This window comes from Neodiprion virginianus, chromosome 3, assembly GCF_021901495.1.
Source record: "Neodiprion virginianus isolate iyNeoVirg1 chromosome 3, iyNeoVirg1.1, whole genome shotgun sequence".
NCBI lineage: Eukaryota > Metazoa > Arthropoda > Insecta > Hymenoptera > Diprionidae > Neodiprion > Neodiprion virginianus.
Genome location: NC_060879.1, coordinates 29,193,390 through 29,209,898, shown reverse-complemented (window position 1 = coordinate 29,209,898; position 16,509 = coordinate 29,193,390). Strand labels below are relative to the sequence as shown.

The window sequence follows — 16,509 nt, the reverse complement described above, 5'->3', positions numbered from 1 at the left end:
ATGAAAAAAAAAAGATTCACGACCGCTAGCAAACTTCGCATACAATTAATGTGAATATATGATGACGGACTTGGTAGTCTGCATTTTCAGTTTTTTTCCGCAGTTCTTGGCTGAGAGTTTTAGCACTATTGCTAGTATTTTTCAACATGCACCCGACCCCTACTTATATGTGGGTAGACATGTATCTATAGTCTGAATGAAACTACGCCTCTGGGCACTAACATTATACGTGAATAAAAGACTAAGACTGTTTCGAGACTACATCGAAATGTCAGCGGTGGTGGGCGATTTTAAAAGGCAACATAAAAGAGTGGCGCACCGCTACGGCCTCTGACCACTTATGGAATGTGGCAAGGTTTGCAAAACTTTACCTGCAAGGAACTGGGTTTAGGTACGAAGTACGCAGCTTCCTTGCGGCAATTTTTCAAGTCGGGGGTGGTTAGAATTTGAAAAAAAAAATGTTCGATGCACGATGAATTGATGATTATTTACGACGAAAGATAAATAGTGATAGCTGCAAGGGGCGTTTAGAAAATGCTAAGACTGTTGTTTAATATTGAGAGAGATGCAGATGAGTTAACGGTTCGTGTTCGACTGCTGAACATTGTCAAACACTATTTTACTAAAACTAGGTGGAAGTGGGTAGATGTATAAAGACGTGCGGGGCTGATTGATAGAAGTACGTAGAGGTGGAAAATCGTAGTTTGTGGAAAAGTTCTTTAGAATGCAGGCGAGGAAGAGAAACTGCAGATACTGTGTGTGGGAAATTTTGGGCCTAAGGATTCTTATTGTTAGGTACAAGGGACTGGTAGGAAAAGACACAGAGTAGAGTTACGAAGAGGCTTAAAGTTAATACAGAAAAAAAGAAATCCTAATATTGCTAGCGTAATCTTAGATTGGATTCATAAAAAAAGTGATTTGTCAAATGTCTTGTTAGTAAAACAGCCTGCACTACAGTAAGATCGACCACGTGCTTTATTTTAGCAATTAGTTCATTACTATCGAACCCTACAAGCCATTCATTGGAGTGTTATTCCGGTTAATAGATTTATCCGAGTTATCGGCTTCCCAATCATCGTACCGTGCAATTAAAAGCGTCGAAAGCTGACGGGATGCTAGAGGTTATACCAATATTTCGAGCCGGGGCATAGTAGCAGTGAAAATTCAATGGGCACACGTGAATCATCTCGTTCGGGTTTTAATGCGAACCGGTAACTCGACGTGAAAACATCTCGCGTATCGTACAGGCAAACGAGAAACCCCATCGCGCCCATACACACCCCTATAATTCCAACCGATAATTCTCAAATCCCCCCCCATTTTTCGAATAACATGCCGGCGATCAGCCATCACCCGAACATAAAAACACGAGTGCACAGTGCGCTTGACTTCTGACGAGATTAATCGACGCCGCACCAAATAAGTCGCGGTTTTAATCCCGCAATGAATCCGCACATATTCAATATTCATACCGAATGTATATTCAAGCCAGGTGCAGATTGGTTAATCACCGGATCGAATCAATAGCAAACTCATCGTGTCTACAAAATACATATACACCCAGTTGTCGAGAGACGTCTCACTTCGGATGCGAAGAGAAATTGAGAAAAGGAGCGAGAGAGAAACAAGAATAGCGACGGAACCAAAGGGGGTGAAGAAAAAATAAAACGTTGTACCTCTCTAACAAGTACTATACATATACATGCACAGCGCATACATGTATATATGTCTATCTGCCAACCTACGCGAATCCGCGGAGCTTTTCGAGAGATATATATGCGAAATAATCAGCGAAGTCGTTAGGAGAATTTATATACCACTGCGTATACCAACGGTATAAACGTCGACGTACGTATACCGTATACGTATAGGGAGCAGCTTGAGGCTCGGCATATAGTGGCGGTCAATGGTATAAAGGCTTGTCTCTCCGGAGGTAACGATTCGAACGAATCGGTCAGGAGAGTCCTGTAGCAAACAAACGATACTGGCTTCGGCGCAACATTATTAGCCTTGTTTTTGTCAACTCTGGAGGGTCGCTCCACAATTTCTTACCCGGGGTAGTAGTGATATTTTACCCCGGTAGACGGTCACCTTTTAAGCGTTTCACCGGAGGGCAACCGGGCGGCAGTTGCCCGCAGTGCAGAATTGCCATTTTCCGCTCTTCCACTCTCTCGCCCTCTCTCTCTTTCTCCTACCTTCCTCCCTCCCTCCCTCCCTCACGACTTCATCCCCTAATCCCACGGCTATAAATTAACCAGGACGGAAGTTCGATACGTTAGTTGCATTTGTCCACGGTTACAAAACAAAAAGAGATTAACGTATAGGCGAGAGCCAACGGGGCGTATCATACCTATATACAAGAATATACCTTTGCTTACCTACCTCGCCCGTAACATAATGTTGTATTTTGCCGACTTAATGCAGCCAATTTCACACACTCTGATCGTAATAATTTCTCGTCGCATCTCGTAAGCTCAGAGATTATGAAGAAGAAATATTAGAAAGAATTATTTCAAAGGAGTCGCATTTTATAAGCGATGTTACATTTCCTAGAATTTTTTACTCGATAACAGTTGAAACGAATGTCTCACCGATTATTCAGTTTTATACTTACTTCGCCTCTGCAGTCTCTCTCATTTTCAATTTAATAAAAACATGGAAAATCGCAAGGGGGTCAATGGATCGCAACTTATGTTAGCTTAGCAAACGCGTACGACTCCGCTCTCGTGTCGCGCTAACGAGCTCTATCGCAGAGAGTCGTCATCTTCACGTCACTCTTCGCGGAGCTCTTCACGTACAAGTGCGAAGCGCTTGCCGCCAAGAACGACGCCAAGCCCCGGGGTCATTTCGTCTTGAGTAACGTGCAACATACAGATGGGGATGTAACATATACTCGTCACAACCCTTCGCACTTTAGCTGCAACCACATTCGATGCTTCGTCCCTGTTGATTGTCGTCCGGGAGGTGTTTCAGCCTTTGTTGGTGTAGAGTTTAATTGCTTGTCGCTTTTATTTTTGACATCATTGTTGAGGGCGGATTTTTCATTACGTCCGAAACGGTAAAGGTGAAATAAATCAACGTGGTACGTCGTCGGTGAAAAACTGGTCGAAATCTCATTATTTGAACGACAATCTTGCAAGGATTTTGAGATTGTTAGAAATTTCACAAGTCTTGAATCGATTCCGTGTGTAATTGAGTGTTGAAATTTGAAAAATGAGACATCTCTGTATAATTGGAATTTCGTAATAGTAGCAAATGATTTGATCTTATTAAAATCAAACTCAAAATCGTAAATATTTCGTTTTCATTGTATTCTACTTATGTCCTCCGTTGAATTTTACAAATTTATGAATTATAGATCAATGTTAATTTGCTACAAAACCTTTAAAATTTACAAAGCCTGGCAAGGTTGGAAAATAGGCAAACAAATACTGCAACAGCCAAAAAACTACAGATCAGAATTGAAGTTGAAGAAAATTTGGGACGCAGATTAGGATTCATGTTTTCAAACGGCGTTCTTCAAAGATGTTTGAAAAAATTGTAAAAGGTATTTGGCCGCAGGTTACGAACGTCCCAGCTGTATAAGAGAATCGAGAGAATTGCATTTCGTCCCTTCCCGTATACTTTGGTGGGTGCCGTAAATCACCAAAATCTGTGGCTAAGCATCCGAGTCCCTCGTTCCGAGACGAAAGGGCGTGAAGATCTCTCGAGCACAAAAGTAATGAAATGCTTTGAAAAAGCCATCCCTAATACGGGAGCCCTAATTTTCACTCCAATTTCTTGGTCGTATAACTCGCTGCCAGCATTACCGGAATCTTTTGGAAATCGTAAACCTTCATTTCCATTGCCCCTGCGTCTTCCGGGAGCTTGCGGCGAGAGTTAAGCTTTACAGTCGTGATATAAATAAAAATCATATCCTCTTAAACTTTTATTCAATGAATTCTCCGACAATTTCATTTCTTTGAGTTGCACATTTTTCGAAACTACCGAAACTATCCACAATTTACGAGGAATTTTTCAAATCCACTTGTATTCAATCCCTTGGCACACAGCTTTCAATTATATGAAACATGTTTCTCTTCAACGTATTTAGATGTTATACAAGTTTATTAAATTCAGGAAAAGAATCAACGACAGGAAATAAATGATTATTAAAAATTATATCGATGAGCCGAACAAGTTACTTCACATCAACAATAATTTTCAGAATTTACTCTCCCGAGGTATTAAAATTTTGAAGCTTAATATTCATATGTTTATAACTTTCTATATAATATTGAGTAATAAGTCGGAGTAAGGAATCTGTAGCATTTTGGAAAGTTTTTCGGCAAGGAACCATTTAGTGACCAATTAGCAATGTCGCAAGTATCAAAGACTGTGTGAAGTTAGATACGGAGAAAATGACGATGATATGCGATTCTTATACAAATTTAAACTGAAGAAATGTAAATTGACTAATATTAGTCGCTTTAAAAACCCTGAAACACAAGTCTGTTATTTAGTTGCTAAAGATTTCCCAATTTGTGTCAAAATTATCTAAAGTGTGAAAGAATTATTCGCAGTTAAAAAATGACAAAAATGTAATCTGTCCGTGCGATAACAATTAGCATTGATACGTGTACTATTTATACATGAACCAATACCACTATAGATCATTCAATATCACGACGGAGAAAAATTATTTATTTTTCAAAAAATAATTACACCATAATTGAATGTGTACTCTAAGCACTTGCAAGTTTTAATTATCATCGGCGCCCGCTAATTGCAGACTTCATAATCCACTCGATGTATAGCATATAGAGACGTATGAAAAATTTAGCAGCAATTATACTGCTGAAAACAACGTGAGTACAATGAATACAAAAAAATGGTCACATCACCGCAACCGATTGCAAAGACTGATTTTCACCCGGAAAGAAAGAACTACACTGTAAAGCAAAACGGTAATTGGTGCAACGAAATATTACTTTGCGAGTTGTTAAAAAAAAAAAAAAAACAATAACAATTTTGTGGCAGCTAAAAAACTTTCACGAGGCAACGAAAGATTTTTAACGTTGTGAATAAAAAAAACAAGGATACGTCGAGAAATAATTTCTTCTTTTCCACAACCCAGAAAGAAAACATTCGTTTTGCCGAACAGTCTTTTTTCCCGTTGTCAGTATATTTGCATTACTTTTTTCTTTCCTCCTTGCGTCCATACTTCAACTTTTTTTTCTCTCTCTCTTCTTTCGACGTCCCTTCCGCGTAAAGCAAAGCGTTAAAGGCTGTTAATAGCCTCGTCGTAAAATTGAATGGTATTTTTTTCACAGACAGTTATATTTTCAAACGTGCAGATACAAAAACTAATATCGGCAGTAAAGCGGAACGGCGATGCTGGTAGCATCGCGGGCGCCTTATACCTCGACGTATATTTATTCGTGGAATGAACAGGATTTTAACGTAATAAAAATTTATCGCCTTCGCGGATCGGTTGTTCCGAGGAATGACGCGCGTCTCTTTTAGCAGAAGGCCCCGTCAGTCGTCGTGTCGGCACGCGATCCCGACTCGAAGGGAGGTTTCGCGAACTTTTGGAGATGGTGATCTTCGCTCATTCCCGGCTCCTGCTACCGAGGAAATGCAATAATACAAGTCGTTTTAGTCGGCGACAAGGCGGCGCGCCTTGTTCCGGTACCGCCAAGCTGCCTCTTTGTTTCCTACTCGGAGAGCAAGGGCGCTCGTCGACCTTGTTCCAAAGCCTTAGCCGAGATTACGCCCTTATTTACATAAACTAAGTTCATTCTTCCATCTCATTTCTCGAGACCGGGTCCGCAGACTCCCTGCCGCCCTTTTCCTACCCCTCTCACTCCCCCCACGCCCCAACACCCGACCTCTTTCTTCTCCACCCTCCGACTCTTCGAAACCCCTACCGGAAATACCTTGGCAGGGTACCGTTCGAATACTATGATAGTATAATAGATGCCTGCGACTACGCGAAAAAGACCGTGACTCGAAAATTGCAGGCATGCGTACGTCACTGTGTCTGCGATTTCTCGCGCCGAGATTGAAATCCGAATCGCACGCCATACGTAATTGTGTATGTATATATTGTTTCATTGTTTAACGAGACGAGGTATTGCTTGTGGAATAATGAATCTTCCGAAGACAACTTGGAGCAGAGGCCGGTGGAAACAAGAGGGTATAGGTTGTTGAAGAGGGGAACAATTTATGCGTTGATTGTTTCTCTCTTTTAATTACTGAATTATTTAAATCCGACTCTTTATTCCAATTGCCAAGCATTATTTAGTCTCGTCATTGCATCCGTAATGTCGGAACGACGCCCCGTAACGTAGATTACGGGATTAGATAAAATTATTATACGCTGAACGCGGAAGCTTAAACAGCTAACCCCGACCCCCGTATATACATACACAGTATATACGTATACGCCAGAAGTGGGGTGGATATGTATACTACATGCACAATTGAGCCAGACGGTGTTGCTGATCAAAGGTAATCCTTGTCGTGTTAATGTAGGCTGGTACGCGATAAAACTTCCCCTACAAATATAACAGTTTTGACACGTTGATACCGCTTCTTTGTTTACGCCCTTCTGAATCGAATAATGAAAGTGGAATTTTTCACGCTCACGGTCGTAGTAATAAAACCAAAAACCATTACAATCTGTTTTTTGAAGTAGCTCCCAACCGTATGCGGGAAAATAAATGAATTTTTAAAAAATTGTGACAAAACTGACAAAGCCAATGCAGAAAAGACTCTGTTCGGTTTAATCCGAGTAACTTTTAAGCACAACAATGGTCACTAATAGGCAGGATACTGTGGTTCAACTCTTTAACAGGTGTGCGGTGTAACAATAAAAGATGCAAATATATGCGGTGCTCACGAAAATTAATATGTAATATATGTTTATGTATATGCTTTTGACGCAACCATCGGCATATTAACAAGTATGTATACATTATATACTCGTATGTATACAGACGTGCCGTAAGCGTGAGAACAGAGGCAACGTTGTCTGACGGGCAACTTGACAGAATATCCCCACCGTCGACTTTATATATTTCATAAATAGTCGCTGAGCCCACTCCGTATTTTCAAACTCGTTTTCGTGGAAAACGTTTGGAGTTTGTTGGGTGGTACTTGGGTGGCCTACCCTCAAGTTTTAGTAGTACAGATATGATTTCTTTGGAATGATGAAAGGCGGTGAAAAGTTTTTCATGCCTTTTCTTCTCTCTGCCTTGAAACCTTGAGATCACGTATTGGACTACAAGCTAGATCTGCCGTATTGATTCTACCGGCTTCTTATCTACCGGCTTATACGAGCATTTCTCCTGAATCCGTCAATAGTTACCGGAAAACGGGACAATGATCAGTCGGCTGAAATATTTTTAATTACGATTTGGACTGAGTAAGTTATCAGTAGGAGAGAATGCTTGAAATAAACGAGATAAAGAATTGAAAAGAATAAAATCGACCTGTTTCGAGCTACTGTCTCATAGATTGACGACTGAAAAAGAGGAGAAAGATTTGCTCGGAAATGTCAAATGTTAACGCGAAATGATTTTCACAAGAAAAACTTTTATAGGATTCAAAGTGAGGGAGAGGATGGATCAGTCGTGGCGGTGAGGGGTGAATTTCAGCTAGAAGGTAAGTACATATCTCGCAGATGAATACAGCTTTTTCGACTCTCCATAGTCGAGGATACTCGTTATTAAATTTTTCCACGCTGGTATAATGACGTGTAATATGCGCGCATCGAAGCTACACCCATTTATATTTCGCGAGAAAGAAATGTTCTGATTATCCTCGACATCGCGAAATGTTTAACATGAACCGCGAGCTATGCACGTACACGTATGATACTGTGTACCCTATACGAGAGACGGGAATAAACGAAGTGGAATGCCTGGTGGTGCACACATAGAAGAGCGTATTCGAAGCAGACTTCATTGTGCGCATAGTTTATTCAGCGGTCTTGAAACGCGAATGAGAATTTGCTGCAGGTACGCGGCGCGGTCGAAATATCCGTGCAGAGTGTTTATTTACGCGACGCGGAAGAGAGCCGTTGTCAATTCGCCGGAGTTGCATCTCCGTCAGCGTTTACGGATCGCTCGAAGTTACGGGATAAATGATCGATAAGTGATCAAGCGAAAATTGACTGTGCGACAAGCGAGAACGCTGCGCGCTTCGCTTCCGAGCGAAGGGGAAAAACGTGAGATATCACCGGAAGCGTCGAGGTTTGTTGTTTGAAAAGAGAAAGAATTAGGAATTCATGAGGACGATGAAGCGGAGATGGATCCTGGAAGGATTCATGGGAAAAAAAATATCTCCGAAAGAATTTTAGGGGTTGACTGCGGAGTAGAGGAGATTTAGATCCCTCGCATCAAAATATCTCGCGTTCATCTCCGGAGGTATTTCGAAAGAAACGTTGCCGCGGTTCCTTCGGCTTGATCTTTATACCTACTCAACGGCAAACTCTCCAACGGAATTGTGCGGAGAACAACGAATTGACGGAGAGTTCATCCGTTGGGAAAAAAATAAAAATAAAAGTACGCTACGCGAGCTTTCAAACTTTGAGCACAATTCTCGCGGAAGTGCACTTTTGACAGCCTGAACTTTCCCATTACGTGGTCAGGACGACTGTTTGCCCGGTAATGAATCTCTCGTGTGAGGCACAGCCTCCGAAACTCGTCTCAAAAGTGCAAAATTGAGATAAAGAGGGGAATTGAAGAGAAAAGAAGAACGAAAACGGGATACAAAACGAAAAAAAGAAAAACGAACGAACAAACGAACAAACGAACAAAGAACCTTTGTGTCAATTAAAACCGTCGCCCCTTTGGGTCGATCGGGTATTGTCGATGCACGGATCACATCATTGAACGTGTTTCAATTCAACGTCGTTTGCTGGATCCGCCGATCATGTAGGTACGAGGACGGCGCAGTGATCTGTATATTAATGGCCTCTCGTCAATACGCTGTATCACATTCAATGGGGCGCAAGCAGAACAATGCGGGCTGAAACCTATTGAACCAGTCAATTATGGACAGAAGCAACGCACTCCAAAACTGAAAAATTTTGAATTCATTTTGCTCGCGACTTGACTCTGCACGTTTGCGAGGCATCGTCAAAAATGACCCCAAGTGTTTTTCAATTTCATTTTATCACACTTGTCGTTCTGCGCAATCGATAAAAACTATTACACAGCCCGCAGAGTGGCTGCTTGAAAATAACAGAGTTGATGAAAAAGGATGCGATGTAACTGCGAGATCTTCAGTTTATGATGTTCTACCCTCTTTCGTTGCCAAAAAATGTTATCGGAACCACCGTGCACATTGATATGCGCACTTACTCAGGCGCACATTCATTCGCGTGCACTTGGCTACCGATGGAATTGAACCGTTGAATCTATATTCCATGGGCATAACAGGTTGATGCAAAGCTTTCACTCAGGTACGGAAAAGCCTTCCAAGTTCGATTCGAAAGTCGATATTCTCTCCGAGAAATAGAACGCGTGTGTATACGTTGTACGTACGTACATATGCAATATGCATGCTTGTTGTTAGATATGTGAAATTTGTTTTCATTGTCAACTGAACGCAGATTGTTTACTATAATATTTTCCGCTACCTATGATACCGTCAGAGTTTAAGTTTAAAAGTTTTTCGTGTTCGTTGATAATGGCTCTGGTAATAATTTCACATTGATACTATTTGTTAAACTTGTTAACTCGTTACCACCTCCAGACACGTAACTTTTCACATACCATGACCGAATTGACCGAAAAATTTTGCGCTAAAATGTATTTTCGTGCGAAACGAACGACTCAAAATAGTGTGTCGAAAATTAGGCGGGAAGAACTTGCAGCGCGAAACGCAAAAGTAGATTCGAACTTCCCTCAAATCCTGAGGCGCCACCATCGATTGACACCTCCGATAAAATTGTTTTCAACGTTCCCGACAAAAGGGTGATTTTCCCATGCGAAGGGTGAAGAATAAAAGTTTGCGACTTGTACATTTTCCACCTATGAAAAAATTCACTCCCATTTCTCGAACATTGGAAAGAATTTCTCGAAAAGGAGAGAGTCTGCGACGTTACCGACTTTAACTGAACCGCAATTTTCACTTAAAAAATGAAAACACTGACCTTCCACGCGAGGTGCGGAAGTTAGGACGACAGCGAAGGCTGCGGCGAGAAATCGGATCGGCGACATCCATCTAGAAGTTGAACACACGAAACGACAACGACACTTGGCGCGCCGGGGCCTCGGAGCGTACTGACGGAAGCGCTCAGCACGAGGGGGCGAAATCGCGATCCTCTTCTCCTTCTGTGTTAAGGCAACTCGCATGCGCTCAGGGTTCACGTGCCCTCCGCCATCGCGACTCCGGGACCCGCCTTCCTCGTAGAGCCGAAGCCTCGGACGGACACGGCAAGCTCTCTCGTCGGCCATCCCTTGACCGTCTTCGGCCTCAGCTCCACTTGGCTGCTTGCAAGCTGCAGGAGCGCCAGGACAACGACCAACAATAAGTACCTACTACTCGCAGCCGCGACCGTCGGCGACGCTAATGGACACCCTGCTTCGCGGGGTGCTGAAGGCTGATTTTAAACCGGGGTCAACCTCGCCGGTGCAAAGTTTCTTCTTTCGGACCAGTTTTTGAAAAACGCAATCCGCTCGCGAGAGCGAAACCCCATTACCAACCGGAGGGATAGGGTTCTTGTAACGCCTCTCTCTCTTTCTGCATCAAACTTTCTCGAGGTTCTTCTTGTTCCGAACGGCACCGTCTTATTCTTCCTTTATTTTTATCACTTTTCTGTCGCCAACTTCCTCGCCCTGCACAGACGTTTCGACGATCGTCTATGCGAGAGACCTAACGGAGGCTGCGCGGCGACGCGGCTGAACCGAGGAGAAACTGAAATTGAATAAAAACTAAACTACTTTGAATAACGGAGTGCACGTAATACAGGGAAGACCAGGGCAAAGTGGCCACGCGGGAATAAGCGCATTTTCTCCGCACGATTACGATTCTTTCTCGTTCTGACAATCGCGTGATTCAATTATTAATCACCTTCTAAATAAAAGCCATAGATGTCATTTTATATGTGAACAAAGTGTTGGTAATGATTATAAATATTCCAAATTGTTTGAGACCGTTGAGAAATGAGACAGTTGAAATTTAATGGATGTTTCTGTACAGCTGAATTGGTTGACCTAATTATATTCTGGTCAACCCTTTCAGTCACAGTGGGATGCTCAACGTCCCACCTCAAAAATTGCCGTGTCCCAGCCTTATCGCAGTTTATCTCCAACTTCGAATGATGTTTGTTACTTCGTATGACTATTAAAATATGGAAAAATCTAATTTCCGCCATAAAGGATGCGCTACCTTGGATTTAGAAATGATGAAATTCTGACTCAAGATTCGTCATCAGCGACCCCAAAATCCCCCGGTAACAAAATTCAAGTTAAAATATTGAGTTGAGAAACGTATGACTGATAAGGTGAAATTGTTGGGCAAGAATTCAGGAAACTCATGAAAACGGTGTACAGCTGCTTCCATTATTAAAAATTCGCTCGCTAGCCGCAGAGACAATTGCAAAATATATAAACAGCAGTACTTATAGCATTGATAAATATCCGGATATCATCGGGCATCCAACATTTGTGATTGAATGGCGAATAGTTGAAGAGTGAAAAGTATTTTACCGGACTAATACGTATGCGAGGGAAATTGCAGCGAGAGCCGAGCTCCGTTGGGCATCGGATAACGGGGTTGCAGAGCGTAGAATCGGCAATGTATTATTTCAGTACTTGCAATTCCAGGCTCCTCCGTCAGAGTTGGTCCAATTTATAGGAACGAATTCGATATTCTAATCTCGTTTAATTTTATCTGTGTAATGCAGCATTGCCGAAGAACGTACAGTTTTCGTACTCCAGGGCTCGTCGCGTCGCGTCGGGCTCTCGTACGCGTTTATTGCTAGGGTAAACTCGTTACAGGCAGCTGTACCCTCGCTACCCGTGGCATGCCTTCGGGGAGTTTGGATTTGCATCGTCGCTCGGAAAATGTTATTTTCACATTTCATCAGGCTGACAAGCGTTGTGTGGCTCCCGTACGCTCGATTTAATTTATATTTTTACTTTTTATTTTCATTAGTTTACTTCATTTTTCATTTCGTGCTACGTTGCAGCGAACGGGTGCCGATAGATCCGCGCACGCTTGCAAGCTCTTGGAAGATTTGGAAACATCTTCGCGTCGATGGGAATATGGAAGGAATAAGGTTATATTACGTGCTTAATATTTTACCCGAAACCAGATTCTGCAGCCTTGTGCTATATAAGCGAGAAAAATACATAAATACACGTATACGGCACATTTGTATTTACCGCGTGTCGTTAGAATTGACGCGTTATCATTATTAAGTGTTTACCGAAAGCTAATGTCGCATGTTTGCTAAAAATATTTGATATAAAAACGTGCAGAAGGGACTCGAGGTTGGAGCGCGCGGTGTAATATTGTTGTATCAACGTAGACCGCGGTGAAATTAATTGGCAAAAGTGTTTTTATAGAGATATTTTTATAGCCCGGACGCGTAAGATATTTCGTGACACTACAAGCCCATAAATATCCACCAAAAATCGATCTCTCTCCCCTGCTCTAAGCCGCGATAATATAATTCCGGCTAACTTTCCTGATCATCGTGTACGGGAACTGTGGCAAAATGACTAGTCGTTAATTTCCTCATTTCGCTACGTCGTATCACTACATACGTAAACTTGCCGTCGTGAGCAGAGTCGATTGATCCTTTCGCAGATCAAAGAAAAGCTCTGGAAAATTCTTCGCGAAACTGAAAAAATTTGCCTGGCAAAAGCGCGAAAGTTTCGAACATTCGTATTATAATTAATTGAATCACCTCGCGTATCTTGCAGCTTTCTCTCTCTTAATTTTCCGCTCCTATTGCTATCGCAGATTAGACTCGGGATGTGCGCAGGTGTCGGCGAGGTCTTGAAGTTGTAATTGGCAGTGCGGGAACAATGGGACCAAGTCTATCGATCTTGGGCTATACCGATCTATTGGGATACCACGGAGGTGTATTGTCGAGTTATCTTAGGTGTAAATCAGCCCGGTGAATAGAGATATGCAATTCGATTTTGGGCTATAATTTTGAGGGGGAGGCTCACGGGGAAATATATGAATTATGCACAAATCTGTTACTCTCGGAAATCTTAATGGAAATTCTGGTCCTCGTTGTGCCTTTAGCCTTGCGGCAATTGATCAAGTTTCGCCGTAACTCACAATCAGAAGGACAATTGGAATCTCAGTCTCATGGTTTTCACCGCCGCTCGAAAAGTTGAATGTGGTATTTTGAATATCGTTGTACGGGCTTCTACACTTTTTGAAAATGTTTCAAATTCAAAGGCCATTGTTGTTTCGGACAAAATCGAAGAATACTGTGAATAATCTGCGATGAAAACATAAGACTCTTCTGGTATATGAAATGGAATACTATACTTTGATTTGTGCTGATTTCTATCGAAGAAAATCATTCACGTTAAAAGACGATACCCACATTCGTGTTTCTAGACAGACGCAAGTTTAATTGAAAGTTTATTCACTTTATTTGTAGTTCAGCCAGTGTTTTAAAACTTACCTCGGACTCTTAATTAAATTTCCATCTTTGCCTGGATCTCGAATTATTTCTCGATACATTGGCACGTGATCGTTTATTTTTTATTACGTGCAATTAAATCTCCGAGGACAAAATGGGATATAAGAGACAGCGGTGGGATAAGTTGAATCGTTAATCTTAATGCAAATGTATCTCCTGAATTATTCAACCCCTGTCCCGCTAAATTGCTGTTGCTATGAAAAGATTCTGATTTATTGACCCAATTATTATTGGTCAAACATACCGTGATGTTTTTTTTCCTCTAACTCACCGTACATGTACAATCGCTTCAAAATGCATTCTCTGATTAATTTTCCACTTCGTAACTTGCACAGGATCAAATGAAACGAGAACTTAAAAAGAACGTGTATATTATTGACGAAAGTTTGTGGAAGTTCAATTTACGCCCGGTCTTTGTAAGGGTGCCAGATAATTTGATTGGCATCGTACGATTGAGACAGTTGATTATCCGCCGCACTTTGATTCCCGGAAACCTGTTAACCTTTCACGATGGGTAGAGAAGATGTTGAATAGTAGGAAAACTGGCTGAATTGAGTCTAGCGTCATTCACGAATGAGAACTAACAATTTATCATAACCTGTAGAATTTTACCGAGTAAATTACGGTGTAGACTGGAGGTAAGGTTTGACCCATGGATGATAGCAATAACAACGGTATTCATTGAAATGGTAATTGAAACACGGAATGCCATTTCAATAAATTTAAATAGCACCAAAAGCAAAGAAACAGAGGTTGAAATGGGAGTGCCGCAGGGTTCAATTTTAGGGCCACTGCTTTTTGTTATATACATAAATGATATTTTCGATGAATTGCCACAAGGATGTATTGTTTCTTTTGCTGATGATACTTCGATAATTAGCACCGACTCAACTTGGGAGCAAGCAAGACTCAAAATGGTGAATTATTTAGATAAAATTGGAGACTGGCTCAAACGCAACAAATCAACTTTAAATGTAGAAAAAACTGTGTTCATCACTTTTGGGACTTATCAAGTAATCATTTCGACAGAGTTCACAATTACCATTAACGGGATGGAAATAAAGAGAGTACAGAGTACAAAATACTTAGGGGTTATCTTTGATAGTCATCTCAGGTGGAATTTTCAAATAGACCACATTATCAAAAAACCAGACATTTGCTCTACGTTTTCTGGAGACTATCGCATTTGGCTCATAAAAAAATTCTGGTAACGATGTACCATGCACTTTTTGGAAGTATAGCTCACTATGGTATAATAGCATGGGGTGGAGCATACGGAAATGTAATAGATTTTCTAGAGAGGGTCCAGCACAGACTATGGAAGATAATTGCACGAAATAATGCTGATTTGATGGAACCTCTAAACATCCGCGAGACTTACACATTGGAGTCACTGCTATATCATTATGACGACTTGAAAACCAAATACACCCAATCGGGAAGCAATACTAGAAACAAAACCATTGCTATACCAAAGACCTCCAAAACTATAGGCTTTAAAAATCATGTGATTCAGGGAATAAAGAGCTATAACAGACTCACGCATGAGCTGAAAATATTAGAATGTAGTAAAAAAAAATATAAAGAGTCAAATAAAGAGCTACCAAATAGCACAGAGAAACTACTCAAGCACCGAAAAACTACAACAAAAATGATCATTTTATTTTATATTTTATATTATATTTTATTATATTATTGTTGATAAATTTTCTTAGTTATATTTTAAATAACTATTTTGTTATTTTTTCTCCATCTACTTTCGCCAGTCCTGCGCACAGACATGCTAAATGTCTCTGCAGGGTATACATTATTGTCCTTGGGACTATTAGTCTCAAGTCAAGTATGTATATGATATAAATTGCTGGTTTGAATGAATAAATAAGTAAATAAATAAATTAACACGAAAATTTTATGTATACACGCGGCTTGCGACGCGTTGTACACAAATTTGATGTTGTCTTTTTCATTCTACTATTTTGCATGAAGTATCAATTGACGACATTCATTTATATCCGTCATGCAATGAACTTCATTTCATGTTCTTTAGGGTGTTTGATGAAAAAAAAGATTTGCGATTTTCCATCGTTGCGCTGTCTAAGAGATTTGTTCAGGTTGAAAGAAAGATTTTGGGAGTGGATGAGCGTTTTACTTTATGTGAAAGATCGTCCTCATTTGATTTTTTACTTTTATTGACAACTTTACTTAATTTCTGAAGAATAATAGAATGAACAACGTAGTTGGTATAATACTCTCGTTTTACCGTTGCCGAATGATACTGAGTTTAGGGGTGAGATGCAGATAATCGCGAAATCATATCTGCCTCGTGATCGAATACTAGCGGTATCGATCAAGAGGCCAATTAGGATCATCGAGCTAAGCGAGATTCTGGGATTGTGGAAGACGCTGTGCTCTGACAACGACCTCACGTAATTCTGATAAATTGCAAGCAGAGTCTCTTCAGATTCACCCATGAATTCGCAGCAAATATCAGCAGTTCAGTATTTATACGCATATATATCAATTTGTGGCAAAGAACAATTTTGTGTGAATTCCTAGCGAAGTCGAGATTCCGAACTTTTTCGGGGGAAAAATGTCACCACATCGCGGTGGTTAATTCTTGTTTGATTTTTTTTGTTTTTTTACTTTGACTTTCCACCCCGGACTTGGGAGTATCCATTGTAAAATTGAAGGCACGCGGTATGGGCGGTACGAAACAGCAGGTCATCCCTGAAACAATACAATGGTGTAACAATAAGCCCGATCCCGAATGACGTCGCTGCAGGTATTCTTCGCCGGACGAAACATTCAAAGCAAACAATTTGCCCGGCGCGACAAAAAGTTCACGG

The 16,509-nt window shown here is 41.1% G+C and overlaps 1 protein-coding gene across 2 annotated transcripts in view; it reads right to left on the bottom strand.

Annotated features, from left to right (window-relative positions):
• Positions 1-16,509, bottom strand: part of LOC124300486 (lachesin-like) — a 137,848-nt gene that overhangs the window by 54,218 nt on the left and 67,121 nt on the right. Inside the window, exon 1 of one of the 2 annotated variants that reach the window (XM_046754652.1) lies at positions 10,145-10,263. The exons of the other annotated variant lie outside the window; for it this stretch is intronic. Within the exon in view, the coding sequence (XP_046610608.1) occupies positions 10,145-10,211 (67 nt within the window). The 5' untranslated portion in view covers positions 10,212-10,263. Of the gene's footprint in view, positions 1-10,144; positions 10,264-16,509 lie in introns of those variants that run through there. 2 annotated transcript variants of the gene reach the window in all.